This window comes from Myotis yumanensis, unplaced genomic scaffold (genome assembly GCF_028538775.1).
Source record: "Myotis yumanensis isolate MYYU_CA2020_CCGP unplaced genomic scaffold, mMyoYum1.0.hap1 SCAF_1, whole genome shotgun sequence".
Lineage (NCBI taxonomy): Eukaryota > Metazoa > Chordata > Mammalia > Chiroptera > Vespertilionidae > Myotis > Myotis yumanensis.
In genome coordinates, this window is record NW_027223752.1 from 113612375 (window position 1) to 113638917 (window position 26543).

Below are 26543 nucleotides of genomic sequence, written 5' to 3' on the forward strand. Positions count from 1 at the left end.
CAATCCCCTTTAAAAATACTCAGGTGTGTGTGTGTGTGTGTGTGTGTGTACTTTCTTTTTTATCGCTTAAAGTATTACAAAGAGTATTACGTATGTCTCCTTTTTTTTCTCCCCTTGACATTCCCCTGGGCTTCCCTACCCCTCAGTGTCTTATGTCCATTGATTATGCTTATATGCATGCATACAAGTCCTTCGGTTGATCTCTTAACCCCCTTCCCGCCTCCCTGTGTGTGTACTTTTAATACTCCAAAGATATTCTCTGCTCCTTTCTGGCCACCAAAGTTGTTCAATTGAATTTTCTTTTTCTTTTTTTATTTTTTTTTTTCGCTTAAAGTATTACAAAGGGTATTACATAAGTGTCCTTTCCCCCCCCCCCCCCCACCCTTGACAAGCCCCTGCCCTCCCTTACCACCCAGTGTCTTATGTCCATTAGTTATGGTTATATGGGTGCATACAAGTCCTTCGGTTGATCTCTTACTTCCCTCCCTCCTATCCCCCAACCCTCCCTGGCCTTCCCACTGCAGTCCGACAATCAGTTTGAGGCAGCTCTGCCACTGTATTTATTATTGTTCAAAAGTTTGTAATGGTCTTAATTATCCATGAAAGAGTGAGATCATGTGGTATTTTTCCTTCATTGACTGGCTTGTTTCACTTAGCATAATGCTCTCCAGATCCATCCATGCTGTTGCAAATGGTAGGAGTTCCTTCTTTTTAACAGCAGCATAGTATTCCATCGTGTAGATGTACCACAGTTTTCTAATCCATTCATCTACTGATGGGCACTTAGGCTGTTTGCAGATCTTAGCTATGGTGAATTGTGCTGCTATGAACATCTGGGTACATATATCCTTTCTGATTGGTGTTTCTGGTTTCTTGGGATATATTCCTAGAAGTGGGATCACAGGGTCAAATGGGAGTTCCATTTCCAATTTTTTGAGGAACCTCCATACTGCCTTCCATAGTGGCTGCACCAGTCTGCATTCCCACCAGCAGTGCACAAGTGTTCCTTTTTCTCCACATCCTCTCCAGCACTTGTTATTTGTTGATATGTTGATGATGGCCATTCTGACAGGTGTGAGATGGTACCTCATTGTTGTTTTGATTTGCATCTCTCGGATGATTAGTGACTTTGAGCATTTTTTCATATGTCTCTTGGCTTTCTGAATGTCCTCTTTTGAAAGGTGTCTATTTAGATCCTTTGCCCATTTTTTGATTGGATTGTTTATCTTCTTTTTGTTAAGTTGTATGAGTTCCCTATAAATTTTGGAGATTAAGCCCTTATCAGATATGACGTTGGCAAATATGTTTTCCCACGCAGTGGGTTTTCTTGTTGTTTTGTTGATGGTTTCTTTTGCTGTGCAGAAGCTTTTTATTTTGATGTAGTCCCATTTGTTCATTTTCTCTTTAGTTTCAACTGCCCTAGGAGCTGTATCAGTGAAGAAATTGTTTTGGCATATGTCTGAGATTTTGTTGCCTTTGTATTCTTCTAGAATTTTTATGGTTTCCTGTCGTACATTTAAGTCCTTTATCCATTTTGAGTTTATTCTTGTGTATGGTGTAAGTTGGTGGTCTGGTTTCATTTTCTTGCATATATCTGTCCAATTTTCCCAACACCATTTATTGAAGAGACTATCTTGGCTCCATTGTATGTTCATGCCTCCTTTGTCAAAAATTAATTGAGCATATTGGTTCGGGCTAATTTCTGGACTCTCTATTCTATTCCACTGATCTATATGTCTGTTCTTGTGCCAGTACCAGGCAGTTTTGAGAACAGTGGCTTTGTAATACAGCTTGATATCCGGCATTGAGATCCCACCTACTTTGTTCTTTCTCAGGATCGCTGCAGCTATTCGGGGTCTTTTTTTATTCCAGATGAATTTTTGGAGAGTTCGTTCTAGATCTTTGAAGAAGGCCATTGGTATTTTAATGGGAAGTGCGTTGAATTTATAGATTGCTTTGGGTAGTATGGACATTTTAATGATGTTGATTCTACCAATCCAAGAACATGGTATGTTCTTCCATCTGTTTATGTCTTCCTCTATCTCTTTTTTCAACGTCCTGTAGTTTTCTGAGTAGAGGTCTTTAACCTCTTTAGTTAAGTTTATTCCTAGGTATCTTAATTTTTTTTGTGCGACGGTAAATGGGATTGTTTTTCTAATCTCTCTTTCTGAAAGTTCACTATTGGTGTATAGAAATGCCTCAGATTTCTTGGGGTTAATTTTGTATCCTGCTACATTGCCAAATTCATGTATTAAGTCTAGTAGCTTTTTGATGGAGTCTCTAGGGTTTTGTATGTATAATATCATGTCATCTGCAAATAAGGACAGTTTTACTTCCTCTTTTCCAATTTGGATGCCTTTTATTTCTTCTTCTTGCCTAATTGCAATGGCTAATACTTCCAGTACTATGTTGAACAGGAGTGGTGAGAGTGGGCATCCCTGTCTTGTTCCTGTTCTTAGGGGAAATGGTGTTAGGTTTTGTCCATTGAGTATGATGTTGGCTGTGGGTTTGTCATATATGGCTTTTATTATGTTGAGGTATGATCCTTCTATCCCACCTTGCTGAGAGTTTTTATCAAAAATGGGTGTTGGATTTTGTCAAATGCTTTTTCTGCATCAATTGATATGACCATGTGGTTTTTTTCTTTCAATTTGTTTATGTGATGTATCACATTTACTGATTTACGGATGTTGTACCATCCTTGCATCTCTGGGATAAATCCTACTTGGTCATGGTGTATGATCCTTCTGATGTACTGCTGGATCCGATTTGCTAAGATTTTGTTGAGGATTTTGGCATCTATGTTCATGAGGGATATTGGCCTGTAATTCTCTTTCATTGTGATGTCTTTACCTGGTTTTGGTATTAGGGTGATGCTGGCTTCATAGAATGAGCTTGGAAGTGTTCCTTCCTCTTGAATTTTTTGTAGTAGTCTGAGGAGGGTAGGTTTTAGTTCTTCCTTGAATGTTTGGTAGAACTCCCTTGTGAAGCCATCTGGCCCTGGGCTTTTGTTTGCTGGAAGCTTTTTGATGACTGCTTCAATTTCTTCCATAGTTGTTGGCCTATTGAGGTTTTTAGATTCTTCCTGATTGAGTTTTGGAATGTTGTATTTTTCTAGGAATTTGTCCATTTCCTCCAGGTTGTCTAGTTTGTTGGAGTAGAGTTGCCCGTAGTATTGTTTAACAATCATTTGTATTTCTGTGGGGTCTGTTGTTATTTCGCCTCTATCATTTCTGATTTGGTTTATTTGGGACCTCTCCCTTTGCTTCTTGGTGAGCCTGGCTAGGGGTTTGTCAATCTTGTTTATCCTTTCAAAGAACCAGCTCTTGGTTTCATTGATTTTCTGTATTGTTTTTTTGGTCTCTATGTCATTGATTTCTGCTCTAATCTTTATTATCTCCTTCCTTCTGCTCACTCTGGGGTTTTCTTGTTGCTCTCTTTCTAATTCTTTGAGTTGTAGAGTTAGATGGCTAACTACCATTTTTTCTTGTTTTTTGAGATAGGCCTGTAGAGCTATAAACTTCCCTCTCAGGACTGCTTTCATTGTGTCCCAGAAGTTTTGGATTGTTGTGTTTTCATTGTCATTAGTGTCCAGGATGTTTTTAATTTCTTCTTTGATGTCATCGGTAACCCAATCAATATTTAATAACATGCTATTCAGCTTCCAAGTGTTTGAGTATTTTGGGTTGTTTTTATTGTAGTTTATTTCTAACATTATGCCATCGTGGTCTGAGAAGATGCTTTTTATGATTTCAATCTTCTTGAATTTGTGGAGACTTTGCTTGTGACCCAATATGTGGTCTATTTTTGAATATGTCCCATGAGCACCTGCGAGGAATGTATATTCCGCAGCTGTGGGGTGAAGTGTTCTGAAGATGTCAATTAAGTCCATCTGATCTAGTGAGTCATTTAGGATTGCTGTTTCTTTGCTGATTGTTTGTCTAGCGGATTTATCCAGTGATGTCAGTGGTGTATTAAAGTCCCCTACTATGATTGTATTATTGTCGATCTCTCCCCTGATAACTTCCAGAAGTTTTCTTATGTATGTGCGTGCTCCTGCATTGGGTGCATATATGTTTACCAGGGTTATATCTTCTTGTTGTATTGATCCCTTTAGTATTATGAAGTGGCCTTCCTTATCTCTGGTTATGGCCTTCACTTTGAGATGTATTTTGTCAGATATAAGTATTGCTACCCCAGCTTTCTTTTCCTTTCCATTTGCGTGAAAGATATTTTTCCATCCCTTCACTTTCAGTCTGTGTGAGTCCCTTCTAATGAGGTGGGTCTCTTGTAGACAGCAGATGTATGGGTCATGTTTTTTTATCCATTCAGCCACTCGATGTCTTTTGGTTGGAGCATTTAGTCCATTTACATTTAAAGTTATTATTGAAAGGTACTTGTTTGTAGCCATTTCTTTTCTTGTGTGTGTGTGGCTGTTTTCTTTCTGAGCTTGATATTTCTTCTTTTACACCAGTCCCTTTAGCATTTCTTGCATGGCTGGCTTGGTGGTGATAAACTCCCTTAGCCCTTTTTTGTCTGTGAAGCTTCTTATTTCCCCTTCAATTTTGAATGATAGCCTTGCTGGATAGAGTATTCTTGGATTCAGTCCTTTGCTTTGCATCACTTTGTAGATTTCTGTCCATTCTTTTCTGGCCTGATGTGTTTCTGTTGAGAAATCATTTGATAATCTAATGGGAGATCCCTTGTATGTTACTTTCCGTCTCTCTCTTGCAGCCTGTAAGATTCTCTCTTTATCCTGAACATTTGCCATGGTAATTATGATGTGTCTTGGTGTGGGTCTTTTCGGGTTCACCTTGTTTGGGACTCTCTGGGCTTGTGTGACTTTTTTCTTCCCCACCTCAGGGAAGTTTTCTGATATTATTTCTTCGAATAGGTTTTCTAATCCATGTTCATCTTTCTGTTGTTCTGGCACCCCTATTATTCATATGTTGTTTCGTTTCATGTTGTCCCAAAGCTCCCTTAGGCTCTCCTCCTGTCTTTTAATTTTTTTCTCCATTTGCAGTACAGTTTGAGTGTGTTTTGCTTCCTTGTCTTCTAATTCACTAATTCGGTCCTCCGCTTCTCCCAGTCTACTGTTGATACTTTCAATGGTGTTTTTTATTGCAGCTATGTCGCTCTTCATTTCTTCTTGGGACTTACTTAAGTTGTTGATTTTTTCATCTGTTTCTTCTAGCTTCTTGCATAAGTAGTTGAGTTTTTCATCTGTTTCTTCTTGCTTCTTGAACATCTGGTGCATGTAGTCTAGGAACCTTATTCTGAATTCTTTTTCCGTCATGTTGCATATCTCTGTCTCACTTAGCTGCTTTTCTGGCGAGTCCTCCTTTTCTTTCCTTTGGGGGTTTCTTTGTCTACCCATGTTTGATCTCACTGACATGACTAGTTGTTGAGTCGTTCAGTGGCTGGACCCTGGGTGGCAGTGGCTGCTCCCTGGGTGGCAGTGGCTCCTCGGGCTGTGGTTGCTCCTTGGGCGGTTGTGGTAGCAGCGGCTCCTCTGTTGATAGCAGAGCCTCTGGTGGGTGCTGTTCACAGTTGTGGTGGCTCTTCTGGCTGGTGGAGGGAGACTTTACACTCAGCAACTGTTCCGCAGGCAGAGCGTGTGGTGATCAGGAGGCCGCTGTTGCTTGAATCTGCTTTCCGTGGAGGGGTGCAGGTCTCCTCTGGGCTCTTGCAGTCGCGCTGCTTGCGAGTCGTTGCCTCCGGGTTAGTAGCCGCCGGGTTAGTAGCCGATCTCTGGATGCCGGTAACCGCTACCCAAGATGGCGCGGTCTTGCAGCTGCGCTGATGCCCAGGGGGAGGTTACAGCCTCAATCTCTAACCATCCGCATTTTTTAGGAGTTCTCTGTCTTTCCTGGCTGCAGACTGTCTCTCAGCTGAACCTCCCCAGCTTGATCGGGCTGATTGTTACCCGTTTCAGCTGCTCGCCCCTATCTGCTCCGGGACAAAGCACCAACACGTCCGTCTAAGCCTCCGCCATTTCCCCCCCCCCCCTCATTTTCTTTTTTTAATATATTTTTATTGATTTCAGAGAGGAAAGGAGAGGGAGAGAAAGATAGAAGCATCAATGATAAGAGAGAATCATTGATCAGCTGCCTCTTTCATGCCCCCTACTGGGGATTGAACCCGAAACCTGGACATGTGCCCTTGACTGGAATCAAACCTGGGACCCTTCAGTCTGTAGGCCAACGCTCTATCCACTGAGCCAAAACAGCTAGGGCCAATTTTCATTTTCAATTAAAGCCTGAATATTTCTCAGATTCATAAGGATGAGCCAGAAGACACATCAGAATATTGAGTGGTCCTTTCTCCTGCCTCTTAGCTCTTGGGGCAATGGATGCAGAAGAATGTGCCTCTCCTTGAGCCATGGGATCTGGGAGACATTTTGCCTCCTCTCCTCTTCCCCCAGCCCCTCTCCCTCCTCCTGTCATTGGCCCCAAGCTGCAGAGCAGAGGTAGAAGTCCCCCTCATACCTTCTGTGTCCAGGGAAAGGAGCAAGTCAGAATGGGGGATCCAGATACCAAGAATTAAGGAAGGACAAATACCAGTCCCAGAGACCCCAGCCTCCCCAGAGCTGGCACCTGGCTGCCAAAAGCCAAGTCAGAACCAGCGGGGGCAGTGAGCAAGGCCTGGACTCAGAAGTGAAGCAACGCCGCCCCCTCCTGGCTGGTGTGCGGCTCCTCCTCTAACCAGCACTGCTAGGCTAAGCTTTTGAGGGTGGGGTCATACAAGTGACTCTCCAAAGACAGCATGTGACATGCAGACCCTCCTCTTAGCAGCCTGCTCAGCCCCTTTGCCTCCTCCCTAGGCTGACTGCAGCTTTCAGGCTATGCCCATCCTGCTAACCTTCTCTCCCTGCCCAAAGAATTCTGAAAATACTACATCTTATCTACTGCCCAGAGGGCAAAGCCTGAGTCCACTCCAAGCTGACTACCATCTGGTCCCATTACCAGCCAGCCTCCTGCAGCCTGGGCTTGGGCCCTCTGAGCCTCCCCAGCTCCCTGCCCTGCACCCTTTGGTCCCATCTACTTGCCTTTGCTCTTATCTTTACCACCACCAGGAATACCTTTCCTTCTACACACTGTCTCTGCTTGTTCTCCTGAGTCCCTCCCCCAGGAAAACTCACCTCTCCCCCTTTCCCAACCAGAGTGACCCCTCCATCCTCTATCTCCACCCATTTTCCCTTCTCCCCTCTAAGGTACTGAGCACTGTCAGGATTCAGAGTCACACAGTTCTGGACCTAGAGGAAACTGGATCATCCTCCAGGTCTTCCCCCACCCTCACTGCACAAAATGCAATCCCGAGGCCCAGAGATGGGCAGGAGCTGCACAAGACCACACAGCACGTTAGTGGCAAAGTTAGAACTAGAACTCAGCTCTCTGGAACCTCTGCCCAAGGCTTCTTGAGAACATGTGGCCTCCCCTGGTGAGCCAGAACAGAACTTCTCCAAGACATTGACCTGTAATGCCTCCCAGTATCCCCACCCCTCATCCAGGGCAGGGCCCAAAGGAAGCAGTCATGAACATTTACAAAATGAAGAAATAAAAAAATAAAAATATTTATTTAATACTTTCTCTGTGCTAAACACAGCAGGCACCAGCTCTGCTACTCAAAACCTTGGTAAGTTGCTCATTTTGCTATAGAAAATATCTTCTGTGAGGAGGAGTGAGTGAGTACACCAGGAGGGCCCTCAGTTGTGAATGTCAATGACCAGCGGGCACAGGTAGGGTGAGTGTTTGACACCCATGGTGAAAGCAGGTGTGCGGGGCTTGTGTACTGTAACCAGCTGGACATCATGAGAACCCGGTCCAGGCTGAGGTGTGTGGTCCATTGGGTAGGCAAAGCGCTTGGCCATGCTGTAGATGGGGCTGCGGTTCTGGTAGACAGATGGCTCAGGGCGGGTGTGCATGGCTGGCCCAGGACCTCCTGCCACGTTCTTCTTGTAGAACCAGTTGTTGTCTGCGGAGGCCAAACTATAGCAAGGAGCAGCTCGGTTGATGGGGATGTTGGGCCCCAGCAAGAGTGGCAGCTGGTAGTGGTTGGGGGCCGGGTTGGGGTCCATTACTCTGTATGGGCACCGGTAGCCGAAAGTGTACTGCGGAGCCCTGCGTTCTCCAGGAGGGTGGGTCTTCTCCAAGCAGTAGTGGCAGGAGGCTGGGGTGGAGCTCAGGCCTGAAAGTGGGCGAAGGTGGGGAACTGAGGCCTTGATTAGCCTGATGTGACTTCACTAGAGCCACCTTAGCTTTGGACAGGGAGACTTCCAACCCTACAGGATCTATGGGCAGGTGAGGGACTTAGGCCATCCTGACATAAGAATGTGACACTATTGTCATAATATAAAAACCATGCCCTAGTCAGTGCTCAGTGGTTAGAGCATTGATTGAAGGGTTTCAGGTTCGATTCTGGTCAAGGGTACATATTCAGTTACAGGCTTGATCCCCAGCCCTAGTCAGGGTGTGTGCGGAAGGCAACCAACAATGTGTCTCTCTCATATCGATGTTTCTCTCTCTGTGTCTCTCCCCCTGCCTTCGAATCTCTCTAAAAATCAATGGAGAAAAAAATATTCTCAGGTGAGGATTAACAAAAAGAAAAAAAACACAAGTGTTATCAGTATGTCACCTTGGGCTGTCAGCATTCTGACATTGTCCCTATGGCAACACCAAGAAAACATCCTGAAATCACTACAGTCCATGAGCTCATTAGCATAGCGATATTGCTGCCCCTATATGAGGCCCCTTGTATCATAACAATCACCCCTGACACATGCATAACATTGGCTTCAGCACATAAGTACTGTGACACAGACATGGTGACATCAGTGTCTTGATGTGACATTGCAGGGAGATGCCAGCATCCACAGACACACCTGGAGAGGAGAGTCATGATCCTTTGACCCCGCTCAGGTCCTAAGGGTAGACCTCCATTCTTCAACCTCCCAACCCCACTCCCCATCCCATCTTACACAGGTTAGAGATGCGTTCCGCCATGGGGATCTGCGGGCAGCTGGACAGTCCAACCCGAGTTATTTTGGGATTCAGGAAATAGCAAGGCCCAGGGTTGCATATGTCCATTATCCCTGCAAGGCAGCCACAGAACTCAGTCAGTCCCAGAGTCTGTCCCCAGTGAGACCCTCCTCCCCAAGAAAGGAGCAAAGGGTTCCTTCTCAATTCCTCAGGTTCTTGGGTGTTTTGGGAACTTTGATTTCCTCATCTGTAAAATGGGGCTTTTAACATTCTCAAGAACTTGTCCAGAGGGACAGCTGCATAGCAGCTTAGCCCACTAGTCAGTGATGGTGCCAAGGGGTCATAATAGGCACAGTGGCTATTGTTAGTTTTAAAAAGGGGCTCAAAATAAATAAACTGATGAACAAAATAGGTCCATAGGCATGGGTGCATGGGACAGACTTGAGAGACCTCAGAGGGCAGGAGGGAGGGGGAAAGGGAAGAGATTAACCAAAGAACATATATGCATAGCCCATGGACACAGCCAATAGTGTGGTGAAGGCCTGGGAAAGGATGGGGACTGGGTGCAGGGAAGCAAAGGGTGGGGGAATGGGGAATATCGGTAATATTGTCAATAATAAAAAGGGGGCCCAGCCTCAGTTATGGGGGTACCCTGCTGAGGTGAATATGTCACCCCAGGAAGGGGTCTGGCAGGCACCCTAGATCTCAGACCCCCAGATACATACTCCTGCCCAGGCTCTCCTCTTGCTGGCCTTGGCCAGCAGTTCCAGCTCTTTTGTGATCCAATGCTCCTACCCTTACAGGGGGTTCCAAGCCACCTGGAAAGCCTTGGAGGCCACCATTCCCACCACTTTCCCCCAATCTCCAGCTATTCCTGCCCAGCTGCTATGGCAAGTGAATCCATAATAGCCAGAACTGAAGGGTTCCAGCCAATGACCAGACAGAAAGGAGACCCTGCTCTGCCAGCTGGACAGTGACAGCATCCCTCTAAAGCTCCCTTGGGAGGTCCAGTTGGGAGATGCCCACAGAGTTGCCTTCAGAGGTGTGGGTCACTTGGGCATCCCTGCTGACATCCATCTGGACCTAGCAGATAACCTTGGTGTCCAGTTCAGGGCAGGCCTGCATTCCCACGGACCTGTGGCTACAGATAAAAGCTCCTTTCCTCTCATTGCCACCCCCAAACGTCTAACAATAAGCCTACACCCAAGGTGTGGGGAACACTCACGCTTCTCTGAGTGCTGAGTGTGCAGAGTGCAGGCTGGCTCCTGGAACATGGAGCTGTCATGGTCTAGGTAGCCTGTGCAGGATGGCTGCAAGTACTTGGCAGGCCCCGGACCTATGAGAACAGACAGAGCAATGCTCACTCTGGGCCAACCAGATCAGAGGCAGGAAGCCCCAAGTACAGTGCCCCATGAGAACTTCAGGGTCTTTGCTCCCATTGATATCACACTACCACAAATCCCACCATCAAGCTGCTTCCTTGCACGAAAGGCAGTGTTCCCAGATAAATGTAATTTCCCTCGGATAGGCACTGCATAATAAGAAAGGTAATAGTTACAATTAATTGAGAACTTATTCTGTGCCAAGTAATATACTAAGCATTTTATATGAATTATTTCAGTTAAGCCTCCCAACAACTCTGTAAGGTAGATACTATCATTTTTCCCATTTTACAGATGAGAAAACTGAGGTTTAAAAATATCAATTTTCCCAAAGTCACAAAAGCTGGTAATGTGAAAATTCTGAGACAATCAGCCAACTGAGCTCAAACATTTAACCATGCACTAAACCACCTCCCAAACAGAGCAATAATCAGTCATTAGCAATGTAGTAAAAATTAATATTTCTACTTTCATTTGAGATTAAGGCTCAAGGGAAGGGGAGGGAGCTAAAGCTGGGTTAAAGGCTCCAATAAATCCGTAGCCTTTTTTTAAAGGTGGCTTCACTCCATGCCACATCCTCCCTTCCTTTCCTACCTACCTCCCCCCTGAAAATTCCCAGCAGTTAATCACTGCCTGCAAGGTTCAGCTTGGAGGCACACATCTTCTGTGGACTTCAAAGAGAGTCTGCAGGAGACGAGGCAGGAAGGCTGGAACACCTTCAGCAGCCCAGCAGAGAGAGAAATGGGCCCAAGCTCAGGGTGGGGTCAGGGTGCGTTCTGCTCTCACCGTTGATCATCGCCATGATCACAGGGGTCTGCTTCACCTCTTTCCATGAGGGCACCTGCACCTTCTTCTCTGGGTGCTGCCCGTAGAACACAGAGTTCCTGGACCCCTTGGGCAGTTTCATGGCTGGAACCAAGCTCCAATAGCATCTAAGCAGCAGGCAAGGAGCTGGGCTGGTGTGGGGCTTATCCCAGGTTCCCCTGCCCAAACTCCTGAATCTACTCTTCCCTACTCCAGAGGTGTCGTGGGGGCTGAGAAGGAAGACAGTACTCCAGCTTGAGCAGCTGAGACAGTCTAGGGTGCAGCAAGCCACAAGGCCCAGGAGACAGGACCTGGAGATGACATCACTGCAGAACATAGATTGTGAAGCATGGTGTTTATTTCTGTCAGTTGCCATGGTGCCTGAACTGTGGCATAGAAATTCTATGCTAGCAGCTCAGTTGTAGAACCCTAAGAATTCCACCCAACCAGGCTATATTGCCTGAAGGGTTCCCAGGACACGGTCTGGGAAGGAAAACAGAGAAGTAGAGTGACAGAGCCAGAACTTCACTCCTGGTGGGTGCCCTAGGGGTGGGAAAAGGAATAGAAAGAATGGGTAGGTCATGGGTCAAGGGTTCCTGAAGCCTGCATAGCCCTCTAGGGTGGCCCTTTACCTCCTGCCCCTCCTACCTATCCCTCCCTTCTATCAAAGTCTGTTTCCTTGGGAAAGGATAAAGCCAATTACTTCACACTAAGGTCCAATAGCTTTCCAGATTTTATCCCAAGGCCAGTATCTATAGAAATCTATGTCTAGCTCAAGGAATACTTGCCTGCCTGCTGGCATTTCAGGCAGGGAATGAGGAACAAATAAAGGAGGATGGAGGGGTAGTTCTGAGGCCTTAAGAAGCCACTTCCTGTGCCTGTGGTCAGGAGCACCCCTGGGTGGAGGGGAGTGTGAGAGAAAACATATGATTGATGTATGAGCCCCTGGGCAGAGGAAATGCTGGAGATCTCTTCACCCCTAAAATCCCGAGTTTTGGGGGGCTCAGGGCCTGCTTATACCAACCAGTTCATAGCTCAGATTGGATTTGGTGGGAACCAGGTAAGAGGGGTTTCTATTCTGGGAACAGATGACAGCTGGCTTTAGAGAGGGTATCTGTCACAACACCAGTACATAGATAAGGAAACTGAGACCCAAAAAAGAGAAGGACTTGCCCAAATTTTCTCCTCACATCAGTAGCAGAAACAGAACCAGGACAAAACCCAGGGCTCTCTTTGGATCACAGCCTCTGATCTAATGGAAACCAAAATCTGCTGAGCACTTATTCCCACCAGCAGGCACAATAAAGATGGGGAGTGGATCAGCCATACATGCTGGCATTCCAAAAGCCCCTTGTTGGACCAGAAGGCTCAGAACAGATGTCAAGGTACCACCCCAACAGCAGCAGAGCTGCCCATGCCCTCACATCACCTATGGAGTAGCCGAGCCTCTGATTTCTGGAGAGGTGAGGCTTGGCAAAGCAGGGATTGGCCCTACTTCAGTTCATCTGGGGCCATGGGCAGTGCTGCTTCCACACCCCATCCTCGTCAGCTTTTCCTGGAGGAAGCTGTGAGCTTACTGGGCTAGAGCCCTGATGGCCTCATGCCAATAGGGGCCAGATGTGGGGCCGGGAGCTCCACCTTCTTGGTCTTGGTGGGGAGGGAGGACGGGGGAGGAGTTTCCTGGTATTTCAACCCAGGGAGCCTTCCTTCTACTCCCCCCCACCCACTACCACCTGCATTGCTCCTGGCTGTCATCCTTGTGCACAGCTCTCTTGGAAAAACTGAGCCATTCTACACCCTGCTTCTGCTCTGAATTCAGAAGCTCCCTTCCTTCCAGCTTTCACAGAGACTAGCTAACCCCTAGAGACAGACATCTGTCCTCTCCAAAGCTTCTGTTCTGTCTCCCATACACCTGCCCCTTCGAGCCCAAGGTAAGGGTCCCTTGTCTCCTCAGTACCCACCAGGCAGTGTCTACTCCCTGTCAAAAGTGAGCTGAAAGCTCATGGCTCCTGAACACTGGATTTGCCTTCATGTCATCCACCCCATCTCCACTCTGGTCAGCTTGCTGTCTCCCTTTCCAGAGATCATTTCAAGCATGGCTCATCCCCTCTTCATGCCTGGTCCTCCCTCCAGCCCCTGTTCCACCTCCTCCTCAGCTAAGAAAAGGGAGGCCTCTCCCTGCCACACCATCAGAACCACCTGCTTCCACCATCAACTGCTCTCACTTCCTTCTGGGGCTGGGAAGGACCCTCTAAGACTCTCACCTCCTCTGCCTCCTCAAGAACATTTGCTCTCCATGGTTCCTCTCTCCGATTTAACCCCTCATCGGGCCCCTTCTTAGCTCACTCTACATATCCTACATTCTTCCATCTATCACAGACCATGTCCCTGGCCCCGCACACCTCTCCATCACTACCTAGATCCCTCCAGTTCACAGCATTTCCCTGTTGTCTGTCCACACCTCCCTTTCATGCTTCGACTCTCCACAGGCTTGCTTCAGACTTCAACTATGATCTGCATGTGGAAGTTGCAACCAATGGACACTTTCACCCTCACCCAATTAACCTCTCAGCAGTACTGGACCAAACTGACTAACGATTCTCCCCTCCTTGTAGCACCTCCTCCTGGTTCTAAGATTTCTGGACTTCCTTCCATGTCCCCATGTGCCTTCACAAGCTTTCTTCCTGGCTCTTCTTCCTCAACCAACCTTTCAATGTTGGCACATGCTTATTAATTACAAAGGGAAAACAGTAGCTTTATAGAGAGAATCCTGGCAGGTAGCACATCAACCAAGTAACATACGTTAACATCATCCACAATGAGACAGAGAGGTGTTGTGTGCCTCCAGAAAGGGCGCACTGAGGACACAGCATCTCTTCTGGGCTGTCCCCACCAAAGATACATAACCTGAACCTAATTATGAAGAAACCAGATAAACTCAAATCAAGATTCACTTTACAAAATAACATTTCTGAAATGCCATGAAAGACAAAGAAACACTGAAGAACTTTTCCAGATTAATAAAAACTCCAGAGATATAACAACTAAGTGCAACATAGGAGCCAGAATTTTCCTTTTGTGGACAAAAGGGGTCACATGCTTACCTGACAAACTCAGGGAAGGCCTGCGTGGCGGTCTTGCAAACTCAGAGACCTAAAGTAACCACAAACGATGGTCTGAAATTAAACTTTAACTAAAAGCAGTTATGGCGGGCAGTTACGTCCTAGGCTGGTATCTTCACTGACAAGGTCAACCTTTACCTTAATTGAGCCTATCTGTCTTTTTGCATCTGTAATAACATACCCTTAAAATGTCTGGGTAACTTGTAACTTCCTTTTTTCCGGACCTCTTGGGGCACAACCTAATGTGCCTGGGCACCAGGACAGATACCACAAATTCCTTCATTGTTACCATGTTAATTGTTCCTGCACCCACCTAAGTATGTGTCCATCATTTTACTTTTTATCCAATCCCAGAGGTTTCCTCCCCCCACCCCACCACCACCCCACCACCACCACCACCACCCCCTCTCTAGTCTATCACCAATGGACTTCAGGTAACCCACCTACGTCTCCTCATTTGATTGCAATGTATAAAAATAGAGGAAAACCCACCATTCTCCAGAGCACTATCCCAATCCATTGAGATATTGCTTCCCAGCAATTGTCAACAGTTTGGCTCAAATAAACTCACAAAAATTCATTACAGGCTTGAATGTTTTTTACATTAACACTCTGCTATCAAGGATGTTATTGGGGAACATTGGCAAAACTAGAAAAAACGTCTGTGGCTAGTTAAATGTATTGTACCAATGTTAATTTCCTGATTTTGATTGCTGCACTCTGATTGTGAAAAAGACGGTCCTTGTTCTTAGAAAATACACACTGAAGTATTTAAAGATAAAGGAGCAGCAGTATGTCTGCAACTTACTCTCAAATACTAGTAGCTCAGGAAAATATATGCACGTACATAGAAAAGAATTGAAAATGTGATAAATATTAACCTCTGGGAAATCTAGATGAAGGGTATGCGAGAAATATTTATAATGTTCTTGCTTCTTTTCTGGAAGTCTGAAATTATGTAAAAAAAAAAAATGTGAGGAGAAAAAAAATGTTGGTGTGTCAGAGTTCAGTCCTGGGGCTTCCTGTCATTTGCCACTACACTCTTCTTGCCTGGGTAGTCTTATCTTCTCTTGTTGCTTCAGCCCCACTAACTATACCCCAACAATTCCCAGTTATATGCCTCTGGTCCAGACCATTTTAGGGGCTTTAGACCCACATATCTGACAGCCTGCATAGTGTCACTTAGTTTTCTCACAAGCATCTCTAAATCAACATGCCCAAAGCTTTTCTCATGAGATGCCCCTGCCACCCATTTATCTCAATGAATGATATCACCATCCATCCAAGTGCCCACACTAGAAAATTGAGTTTGTCCTATACATCTCACTTGTCCCTACTCCCCATATCCAACAATCACCAAGTGACTTGGGGAGTCTGTGAGCTCCCAAAGGCAGGATTTCTGTCATTTACTCTTGGGTCCCCAGCCCCCAGCATAGTGCCTAACATTTCTCTAGTGCTTGAGAAATATTGTTGAATGAATGAATGACTCTATTTATTGATTGGTCAAGGAAACGTCACTCCTCCTCAAAGAAGCAGAGTTCTACTCTGTGAGTCCCAGACACATTTTCAATCTGGCTCACTGGACTACCATTTACAGTTGTACAGGTTTGTATCAGCTACCTTTTGCTGCATAACAAAACTGTCCTCAAAATCTAAGGCTGGCCCTAGCTGGTTTGGCTCAGTGGATAGAGTGTCAGCCTGTGGACTCAAGGGTCCCGGGTTCGACTCCGGTCAAGGGCATGTACCTTGGTTGCAGGCACATCCCCAGTAGGGAGTGTACAGGAGGTGCCTGATCAATGTTTCTCTCTGATCGATGTTTCTGACTCTCTATTCCTCTCCCTTCCTCTCTGTAAAAAAATCAATAAAAAAAATTTTTTTAAAAGAAAAAAAAATCTAAGGCTGTTTCTGTAGGTCAGGAATTTAAGAGTGGCTTAACTGGATAGTTCTGGCTCCAAGTCAAGATGTGGCAGTCAAGATGTCACAAGTAGGGCCTGCAGTCATCTGAATGGGGCTGGCAGATCCATTTTCAAGATGGCCACTCACATGAATGGTGAGTTGATGCTGTCTGTTGGAAAAGGACTCAGTTCCTCTCCACATGGGTCCTCCACAGGCTATTTAACTATCCTCAGGCCATGGTGTCTGGCTTCCCCCAGAGCAAGCAATCAGAAGAGAGCAAAGCAGAAGCTTCCATGTCTTTTATAATTTTGTCTTGGAAGTCATTCTCCATCATTTCTGCAATGCCCTATTGATCATGCAGGTCAGCCCTATTCAATGTGGAAGCTGACTACACAAGGGCATGAGTGCCAGAAGACCACTGAGGGACATCTTGGAGGCTGGCTACCACAGGTAATTTACTGCACAAGAACACTTAGCCAATGGGGCCAAAATGCAAGCTCTCTGTTCTTGTGTAGAGTGGCATACCCACTAAGTCCCACACAGCTAAGCCCTGCCAGCTGGCTCCAGCTGGGTCTTGGTTGTCAGTCTTGCCTTTCCTTCAAGAGACTCCCAGGAGTCATGCAGAGAGCAGGACCCTACCATCAATACTTCCCATCAACATAACCACCAGGCACTGTCCTTCACAGTTTATGAAGCCCTAGCACCTCTGTTGGAGAGCATCATCCAAGTGCTACAGTGGCTCTACAATTTACAGATTAGGGTCCAGAGAGGTGAAGTGACTCACCTGAGGCCACACAAAAAGGCTTGGCAGAATCAGACTTCTGGCTCCTAACCTCACATTCTTTCCACTGCCCTGCCCAGCTGCCAGCTCAGACCCACGTCCCCTAACATCCACTGAAGCTTCATTCATAGTCCTGAGGAGGTATTTCTCATCCTTTTGGGAAAGCCCTCCACAGTCCCCAAAATGTGCCTGCCCTATGCTAGAGCCTGAGCAAGTATGTGCATAGATTTTCCATCCAAACAGGGACTGTTTGTTCCCCCTCCCAAGGCTTTCTCTGTAGGTAACTGGGTGTCCACTGGTGGGGCACAGCAGGGTTAACAACATGAACCACTATTTAGAAATAGTGCAACCCCAAGGGAGTCAGCTGTGGCCAGCTGGTCACAGCCACTGAAGCCACAGCCTTTGTGGATGTGGTATGCATGATGAGTGTCTGCTCCTGGGAACAGAGGCTCTGAGAGGGTCCTCCCACCCCCCGTCTGTCTGTCCAGAAGGGCTTGGGGCATGGCTCAGACCCTGTCCCTGGCCAGGGCAAAACTCTGCCACTGGCCTCCAGCCCACAGACGGCTGCTGCGGGCAGCAAACATGATATTTCAGCTCCTGAATGTTGTAATTGTTGGGAATAGCTGCCCCACCCCTCCTGTGCCTGGCCTCTACACTTGGAGGAGCTCCATCAATGCCTTCAGCCTAGAGCAGAAGCAAGACCACTCCTAGCAGAGGCCCCTGTCAGAGGCCCAGGCCTGGGGCCTGCTGATGTGGAGCTCCTGCCCATGAGACTGCAGGGGCACAGAATCAGGGACAAAAACCTGTGTCTCTTTGCACAGTAGTGGTCTGGGTTCTGTGTTCTTCATGGCAGAAGGCCAATTCCCTGAGGGCAGGACCTGGATAGTGAAAGCACACCCTAGCTCAGGTACCATCCCATGTAGGGCATAAGCACTCACCATTTACTAGCAAGCTGGCTTTGGTCACAGGTTCCTTGGGTGGGGCCCAGGTGTTCAGGGTGCAAAATATGGAGTCACTCAGAGTGCCAGGCCGTGGCTAAGGGCAGGACCAAGCCACAGCCACTACCAGAGCAGGCATTCTTAATCCCAGAAGCACTGAGGGTAAGCGTGACCAGGGGGGCCTGACCAACATGATTGGCTGAGTTCTGCTTGCAGAGAAAGGAGTGATGCTGGGCTCTCTTGTTTGTTCTCCCAGAAGCAGATCTCTTGAGGAAACTGAGGCAGCACATACCACAGGTCAGTGTAGCTTCAGAAAATTTGGAATCCTTCTCCACCCCTGGACTGTGGGCATCCTGCTTTATTCTTTGTTGAATGTGTTCTGAGTCTCCCTCTCCCCAAACTGGGAGTGCTGTCCTGTGCTTTGCTGGGAAAGAGTCAGTCAAGGGGATGGGGGAGACCCTGAGTCAGACTTCCTGACCTAGCTAGGCATGAGGAGAATACAGAGACATCACTTCTCCAGGGAGTCTGTGGAAAAGGAGGTGAATGATGGGAAGGAGGGCTGAAAGGGCTTCCTGGAGGAAGCTGAGATGTAGCCAGGGAAGCAGGAGCAGTCAGAGATGGTCACTGAGGATACCTGGCCAACCCAAGCCAGAGAAAGTCATGGCGAAGGTCAGAATGCAGAGGGAGAAGGCCTGAGGATGCCAGAGCTTTGGGGTCTCAGGGGCATGCTGAGGAGGTTGAGAGGGGACAATTGAGGAGCAGACAGCAAGCATTGCCCAGTCCAGAGATTTTGCTCTGAGATAGTAGGAAGTAGTCAGGAACCAGTTCAAAAGCAATGCAGAGCCCCAACTTTCTGCCAGTCTGCCTGGCATGATGCCACTCAGCACTGGTCCGGGGTTCAAATGCTGGGCTACAGGCTGAGCAAAGGCCAGGCTTGTATGTGCCAGAACCCCAGCATCACTTTTCCATTATAGTCTCAGTTTTCTCATCAGTGAAAAGGAAGCATGGTCGCCTAACACACACACTTCTCAGGGTCGTCAAGAGACCAGGTGAATGTTTTATAAACTGGGAGGCCCAGCAGAGAAGCAGCATGGGTTGCCATTATTTTTCCAGGCCTGTTTCTCCCCCTAGCTAGCGACAAGGCAAGGGAGGCTTCGAGCTAATCCTGACGCCATCCTGAACTGCAACGGGCAGCTCCACAGACAGCGGACTCCTGGTGGGTAAATCTGTGTGGGTAGGAATCAGGCAGAACATGGAGAGAGGGAAGAATGGGAAGATGGGATGGCTGGAAATCTCCCCCCAAGTTTGTGATTCATAAAGAGGCAAAGCCCTTCTCCAACCTTTTTTTTTTTTCATTCCTAAAATGGAAGCTCTATTCCTCCAAACACAGTCTTCCCAGAAGCTGCCATCCCCTGCCCCAGGCCCACATTTGGCCAGAAATTAACCCCTAACTAGGACCAGGTGCCTTGCTGACTAGGGGAGAAGGGGAAAAAAAGGAGCAAGTTGTAGAATCAGCTAAGCCACTAAGACCAACTGAGCACAGCCTCACCCCAGGCCTTCTAAGGTGACCTAGATGAGACTTTTTAGGTTTGCCAAAATCCCCACAGAGCAGCAGCAACTGGCATCCTAGTCAACCCACAATGCATTTATTGAGCGTCTACTATATGCAGCTGCCTCTGAAGGGGAAAGTTCAGCCTTCAAAGGGCTTTCCTTCAAGGGAGATGAAGAGTGTGAAGCTGTATGCAAACGGAAACGCGGATGTGCAGTAGGACAACAGAAAAAGAGGAGAAAGGACAAGTATTTGTTGAACACTTGCTGTATACCAGGCACTGGGCTAGATACTTGAAATACATTAAAGCATTTAGTACTCACAAATACAATTTTAGGAATGAGGAAACTGAGCCCCAAAAAGGTAAAGCAACTTGCTCAAGTTTGGACAGTTAAGTGAAAAATCTGAAATTTTAAATCAGGGCTGAGTTCAAGACCAGTGCTCACAACCACCTCACAGACCTAGCACTATCACACTGTGCCTTGGTGGTAGGAGTGCTGGGCTTGGGATCAAAAGACCTGGTTCCACCTCTTAGCAGCTGTGTAGACTCACTCAAGTCCCATAAGCTCTTTAAGCCTCAGTTTCTTCATCTCAAATGGAGCTTAATTTTGTTGCAAATTGTGAAATGCTGTACACATGGTGAGAATGTTACTGGTCAAGGGGAGAGGCTGGGGAGAGAGTACTTGGTGGGATGGGGTTGAGGATGGGCTTAAGCAGGCAGGTGTGATAGAGGAATTCTGATACAAGAAGGGAGAGCACTGCAGGGGTACACGTCCACCCATTCGCTGGACATAAAAACTGAGGCCAGGCAATGCTGATGCCAGGACCAGCAGAGAGCAGGCAGAGCCTCTAGGTGCTGGAACTCTATAATAATATAGCCTTTTCCACTCCTGTTTGGGACAGGATGAGGTTGTTGCCTGGGAGGGAGCCAGGCTCCAGCCTGAAACTGTTAGGTAGAAGCTAAATCCAGGGCCAGATTTTCAGGAGGCAGCCCCAGGAAGTTGAAACAATCAAATTCAGGAGTCAGGGGGCCTGGGATTTGGGTACCAAATGGTCAGGGACCTAATCTCCACCTGGGGTCCTTGAAAGAACCACTTCCTCCCCTGACCAGTTTGGCTCAGTGGATAAAGCATCGGCCTGCGAACTGAAGAACCACTTCCTGCTCTCAGCCTGTTTCCTATTCCATGAAATGGGAAAAGGGGTGGTTCTACCCACCTCGCAAGGCTATTCTAAGGCAAATGATACCACGGAATTGAGAACCCCTCCTGCCTTTTGGGTGAGTGTAGGACATCTCTCCTCTACATACTAGAAAACTGAGGCTCTGCAGAGTGGAGAAGGTCAAGGTTGCAACACCAGTGGGCATAGAGCAGGTGTCGGACCCAGGGTAACGCCTCTCTGCCCAAATGGAATCCTGAGGAGACCTCAGAAGCAAAGAGGCCCAAAAGCAGTATGTGGGGTGGGGCCCTTCCTCCTAGCCCTAATATGAGACATTGCCTCCAATCCTTGCAAGGGCAAAAGGAAGAAAAGTAACTGGGCCACCCTAACTCATATAGGTCTAATCTCTTCTGGGACTTGGTCCCAAATATTCAGGGTGGGGTCTGGGTCTGACTGAGCTGTAAGGGTCCACTCACCCCTCCATAGGAAGGAGTAGCCTAGCATGGGCCCTTTAAGAAGGTTGTTGGGGGGGGCGAAGCGGGAGGTGGGGGGTGGGGGGGTGGGGACAGGCAGGGAGCCCTGGCCTGAAACCCGAGTGCTGGTTGGGCTGCTGCTCCGCCCCCAGAGTTAAGTAGACTATGTGCACTGGGAGCCCCAGCCCACACCAGAAGAGCTGAGTTCTCTCAACTGGAGACTTTGGCGCTCAAGTCCGGCTGCCAGCCCGCTGCAATGCACGCAGATCCTCGGCCCCAAATCCCAGCCCCTGTCCTGGCCTTGGCTTTGACCTTGGCTATGTTGGCAGAACCAGCATCTGCAGGTAAGTGAGGGACCTGAGACCCCAACCCAGACTGGCAGGAGCTGTGGAGGGTTCCTTAGACAGAGAAAAGGGATGGGCCCCAGAAGTGGCCTCCAGACTAGGAAACAAGGAGGCTGTGCTCCTGCCACCCCAGGCTGGGGTCTCTGGGAACTCCACCCGGGAGAGACACTCTCCATCTAGGGTTATATGAGCTCTGGTTTCCTGAGCTTGGCCCCAGAGAGGGATTACCCAGGGCATGGCACCATGTAGGATTGTTCTCCATACCCAGTGGAGCCCCTTCAACGCTGTCTGAGCTCCCTGAGCCCAATAGGCTTTCTGTGACCACATGGTGCCCAAAGGACACCCAGTGATGAAAAGTACCCCAGCCTCAGCCACCCAGGCCAGGAATGGGGAGTGCTGAAAAGCAAGAAATAGGAAAGGAGCTACCCTGCCCCACCCTATGCTGGGGGGATGGGGCACAGGCACCTCAGCCTCCACCTCCTCCAGCCTCCTCTGGTCTCCTCCAGCTGCCTCCCAGCTCAGTTCCTGCTCCTACTGCCCTTGTCCACAGATGCATTTTCTGTCTGGCTTCTTCATCGCCACCTTCCTCCTGTCCTCATCCCCCTCCTGTCTTTTTCTCTCTCCTCTCTCCTCACTGAGAAGTCTTGATTGGTGACAGACAGGACCACCCACTCTTCAGCCTCCTAGAGTCAGGGCTGGTGCCTCTCCATATCCTGTGCTCCAACAGGGGCTTGTCCCTCAGACAGCTCTGGGTAACCCCTGACACACCTCCCTGTCCCAGGCATTGGTGGCTAACCCCAGCAGAGACTGGATGACAGTTTGCCTTCTGAAGGGTGCTAGGATGTGTCCCCTCTCAGTCACAATGCCAGAAATCCCACCACTGCAGCATTCTTCCTTCAGTGAAAGCATAAGAATTGTGGCCTCAGAACCCATCAGTCATTATACCCATGTATGAGTCAGTGCTTCAGCCTACAACTTTTGGGACCATTCCCAAGAGCAACTTTGAGCAGAGGAAGGACCTGAGTCTCCCTTCCATGGGCTCAGACCACTAGAAGGGAAATGAGTCAGGGGAGAACCCCACAGATACTGGGTGAGTCAGAGCCAGATCCCCAGGCTTGCTACTCCCAGCGCCAGAGACTCCATCCTCCAAGGTCTCAGGGCGTGGGTGATGGGCAGGTCTCTAGAGAGATGGGATGTGGTGGGCATCTGAGGTGACTGGGGAGGTTCACTCATGTAGCTCCCCAGCCTCCAGCCAAGGGAAAGGTTCCAGTACCACCACTTCCTTAGCTTCAACTGAGAGCCTCTCTCAAAACCTCCTCAGCATCGACAATGTGCAGGTACCATGCTGGGCAGTGAGGAGTGCACAGGAATGTATAAGCTGAACTTGGTTTCATTCAGGAGCTAGAAAAGCAGATTAGAACTCAAACAGCAATTCCTGTCATGTCTGCAAAGATCCTGATAAAGGGTATGGAGAAAAGAAACCCAGAGGCAGCTGAGGCCAGGCAGAGGATGATCCGTGAGCCAAGGCTTGGAGGGTGTGAAAGGTCACACTCCAGGAAGGGGGTCTATGAACAAAGGCCCTGAGGTGGTATGAGCAGAGGGATGTTGAGATAGAAAGGCCAGCAGCCTGGCTGAAAGACACATTTTGAACACGAGCTAGGAAAAGCAATTGCACTGGGGCCCAGAAACTTTAAATGGCAAAATGCAACCCACTGCCTATGCCCTGCTGAGGAGCCAACAAAGGTTTTAGAGAGGAGATGACATGATGCCAATTGGGGCTTTATAACATTAAGCCAACCCCTGCCTTTAGGAAGGATTTGGAATTGGGTGGGGGTTGGGTGACCTGGTATCCTCTCCCCCTCCCAGGCAGAGTTCCTCTCCAAAAACCCATCTCTGTCACCACACCTGGTTAACTCCCTTTCCTGGTCTCTGCAGTAGGGACAGCCCCTGCCTGAGGAGGGCATCACTCCTACCACCCCTAGACACCCCTGGCCCCAAAAGCCCTCAAGGTACAAGAGTGAGGCACATTGGGCATCTCGGTCATGGGACCTGAGAGTTGAGCACCCTTGGAAACCATCTGGTCCAGCCTTCCAATTGTACAGACAGGGAAACTGAGGCCCCAGGGAGGACGCAAAGTGCCCTAAGTCCCACAGAGAAGCCCAGTTGCCAGGGAAGAGCCTCCAGTCCTGCTCTGAGGGAGTAAGTGTGGTATCCAGCTCCTTCAGAGCACTGTGGGAGGCCCTCAGCAGAGTAACAAGCATTGGAGAAGACTGGGTTTGAGCTGATGTGGAGATAACAGAATTGGAGGTCAGAGTGAGCATAGAACGGGTGTAGCTGCCTTTGAAAGGTAGGTGAGGGTTGAAGTGGAACTCAGGGAAGAGCACCTGGCAGGGAGGGCTCCTGTGTAAATTTGATGGGGGCTCTGAACTAATGGGTCTTTCTTAGAGAGCATGGGGGGACCAGGTGCAAGGAACTGAACCAGAGCAGACTCCCTGGATGGTCTGGGGGGAACAGTATCTGAGCCATGCACATACTAGCCTGAGCCTCAGGGCAGGGCACAGGCTAGGGCCCTCAGCCCAGCCCACCCAGACTCTAGAAAAACTGTTTCAGAACCAAGTATAACTGAGCCCCCTCCCAATGTTTGCCTGCCTGGGCAGGATAAGAAGGACCTTTCAGTGCAGCCGCCTAGGGGGCCCAGAAGGGGGCCAGGCCAGGTGGGCCAGGCCATTGGCGATGGCTAGAAGGAAGTGGGGCATGTGGAGAGTTCTCAGAGGAAGTGTATAGGCTCAGTCTGGGAACTGGGCGTGCTGCCCAGGAGGGGGCAGGCAGGGGAGGGGGAGTTGGAAATAACCCTGACGTACACACTCATTGGTGCACACAGATGTGGGCTCGCACATGAGTACAGACAACCCGGCACACAGCCAGCTGCCCTCACAGACCTGGGTGGGTAGCTGCTGCCAGGAGCCCAGGATGGCTGCTGCCTCCCTATCTGGGAATACAAGCCCCATATTTCACAGACCTGGGCTGGGTGATGCCTGAGGGGGAAGGAGGTGAGGACAAGATGGAACCAGGGGTGCTATGCTGAGCTGTGGCTCCTATTTGGTGCCAAGAGCAAATGAACAAAGGGGCCTTTGGGTCCAGGACTTAAGCCTACTCACTGCCTGGTCCCTCTGCTCCTCCACTGCCTGTCCCCCAGTTCCCGGTCCCATCCAGCTCCCCTTTTCCTTCCAACATGCCCCCTGCCCCAGCATATGTCTAGTTCTGTAGAGCCTTCTAGAGTTAGGACTCTTTCTCCGGGTGCAAATGTAGGTTGTGTTTCAGAAGTACTGTATTCATTGTTACTGAATGTGTAGGAGTCATCTTTTAATTAACTGAATTGGTCTGAACAATTTTGTACTAGGATTTTCTCTGGGGTAGGAAATCCTAGTTCTTCCTGCTTCTCAGGAGAGTCCATAACTCCAAACAGGGGAGAGAATGGAGCTGTGTTATAATAGGGGTTCTACTTCCAGAGATACCCTGTGGGAAGGCTAATCATATTGCCATGAAGCCTCACAGCCCTGCAAGTCAAGGACATCCATGTTTTACAGTTGAAGAAATGAGGCTCAAAGAACAGGAGGGACTGGCCTCAGGTCACTCTGGGCACACAGGCCATGGTGTTCTCACTCACCCCAACAACAGCTGGTTCTCCCATATAAAACCAGGTGGACAGCCACCACCAGGGCCCCCAGCAGGGAAGAGAGACAGGTCATCAAGGGAGAGACAGCTCCCTGAGGCCCCCAGATCTCTGTTCCCATCCCCCCATGCCCCTCTAACACCCCACCTCTCCAAATCCTCTCCACTTTCTCATAGCATAAGCAAATCCTCTTCAAGAAAGCTCTGCACTCCTCCCCAACAGCTGGAATGGCAAAGGAAATCACATTTGTCTCCAATGTAGGGGAGTGGCTCTGGGGCTGCCGGCAAGATGGCTTGGTGGCATGGCTCACCCATGTTCTGGACAGTGCTTATCCTGTTGACCATTCCTTCCTCCCACTCAACTCCTGCCCGTGCCCTGCCAGCTTCCAGCCTTTGAAGGAGCTGGCTCTGCCAGGCCTCCCTCCACTGCTCATGCTAAACTGTTTCAGTGTGTGTCTCTCCCATGACTTAACTGTCATGGTGGGTCAGCAAGACTGCCTCCCCTCCCAGACCTTACTGCAGAGACTGCTGATCCCAGGCCAGACCCCCATGGTTCACAAGGAAACCAGAACCCAGAGAGGGGCAACTATTTTCTCAGAGTCACACAGCAAGCAAGTCCTTAGCTGGGCAGGGGCTGGGCCTCTCTGCTCTTTGCCCTTATACCCTGGTCTAGATGTGGCCTTGCCCACAAGACCAGTAGCTCCCTGAGAGCAGACCTCCTATTTGCTTTTCTCAGGGGTCTCCACTTCTTGCTGAACACAGGACTGGACCCACAAAGGGGCATAGAGACCACTGAACCAACCAGGGGTTTCCAGACTGTGCCCAGGGTGCTCCAGGGCTTTACATCCCCATATCTAGAAATATAGTATACATGCCCCACCCTAATCCATGCATAGCAGTTTCATGGATTAAACATTTATAAATTGAGGTTTTATTTTTGATAAAGTATTCTGTGGCTTTAAAAAACTTGAAAACTAATGAATTGCTTTGAGTTAAAACATATTGAGAGCATAGGAGATTCAGACCAGATACAAGGAAGAACTTCCTGGCTTTCAGAGAATCCAAATCACGATTGTTACAAAGGACCCCTGGAAGTTGTCCTTCCCCAGGGGGACACAGTCTGGAAACCCAAAGTCAGGGAGCAGAACACAGTCCCAACTTCCTCCCAGCCAGGCCTGGGGACCTGGCCTCTCATGCCCCAGCATCCCATTCGTAACCCTCCTAGAGCCAAATGGGACATTCCTAAGCAACCAGGTAAGCAAGAGCCTCATGGTGCCACCTGCCTGTCCCCGCCTCAAATACCAGCCTCCACATTCAAAGTGATCCTGTGTCCCACAGCCTAACTGATGAACTAGGACAGCAGATATTAACCCATAACCCCTAGTACCCTTCCACCTTTGCCCAGTCGGTTCCCTGCAATTGCTCTTCCCTTTTTCTCCCCATCCTTCA

At 48.5% G+C, this 26543-nt stretch overlaps 2 protein-coding genes across 4 annotated transcripts in view; one reads left to right on the forward strand and one right to left on the reverse strand.

Annotated features, from left to right (window-relative positions):
- Window positions 1–7594: 7594 nt before the first annotated feature.
- CIMAP1C (ciliary microtubule associated protein 1C) lies at window positions 7595–11267 on the reverse strand. The gene is made up of 4 exons (XM_070417531.1): window positions 11147–11267; window positions 10204–10314; window positions 8978–9091; window positions 7595–8187 (listed from the first exon to the last, which is right to left on the reverse strand). The coding sequence occupies exons 1-4, from the start codon at window positions 11265–11267 to the stop codon at window positions 7706–7708; spliced, it is 828 nt and encodes a 275-aa protein (XP_070273632.1). The 3' UTR covers window positions 7595–7705.
- A 10017-nt stretch (window positions 11268–21284) lies between these two features.
- The window catches only part of CSPG4 (chondroitin sulfate proteoglycan 4), a 36037-nt gene continuing 30778 nt past the window's right edge, over window positions 21285–26543 (forward strand). Inside the window, exon 1 of one of the 3 annotated variants that reach the window (XM_070429940.1) lies at window positions 21285–21422. In XM_070429940.1, coding sequence (XP_070286041.1) covers window positions 21335–21422 — 88 coding nt within the window. In that variant the 5' untranslated portion in view covers window positions 21285–21334. The remainder of the gene's footprint in view (window positions 21423–26543) is intronic. The other 2 variants (XM_070429944.1, XM_070429945.1) reach the window with 2 other exon arrangements.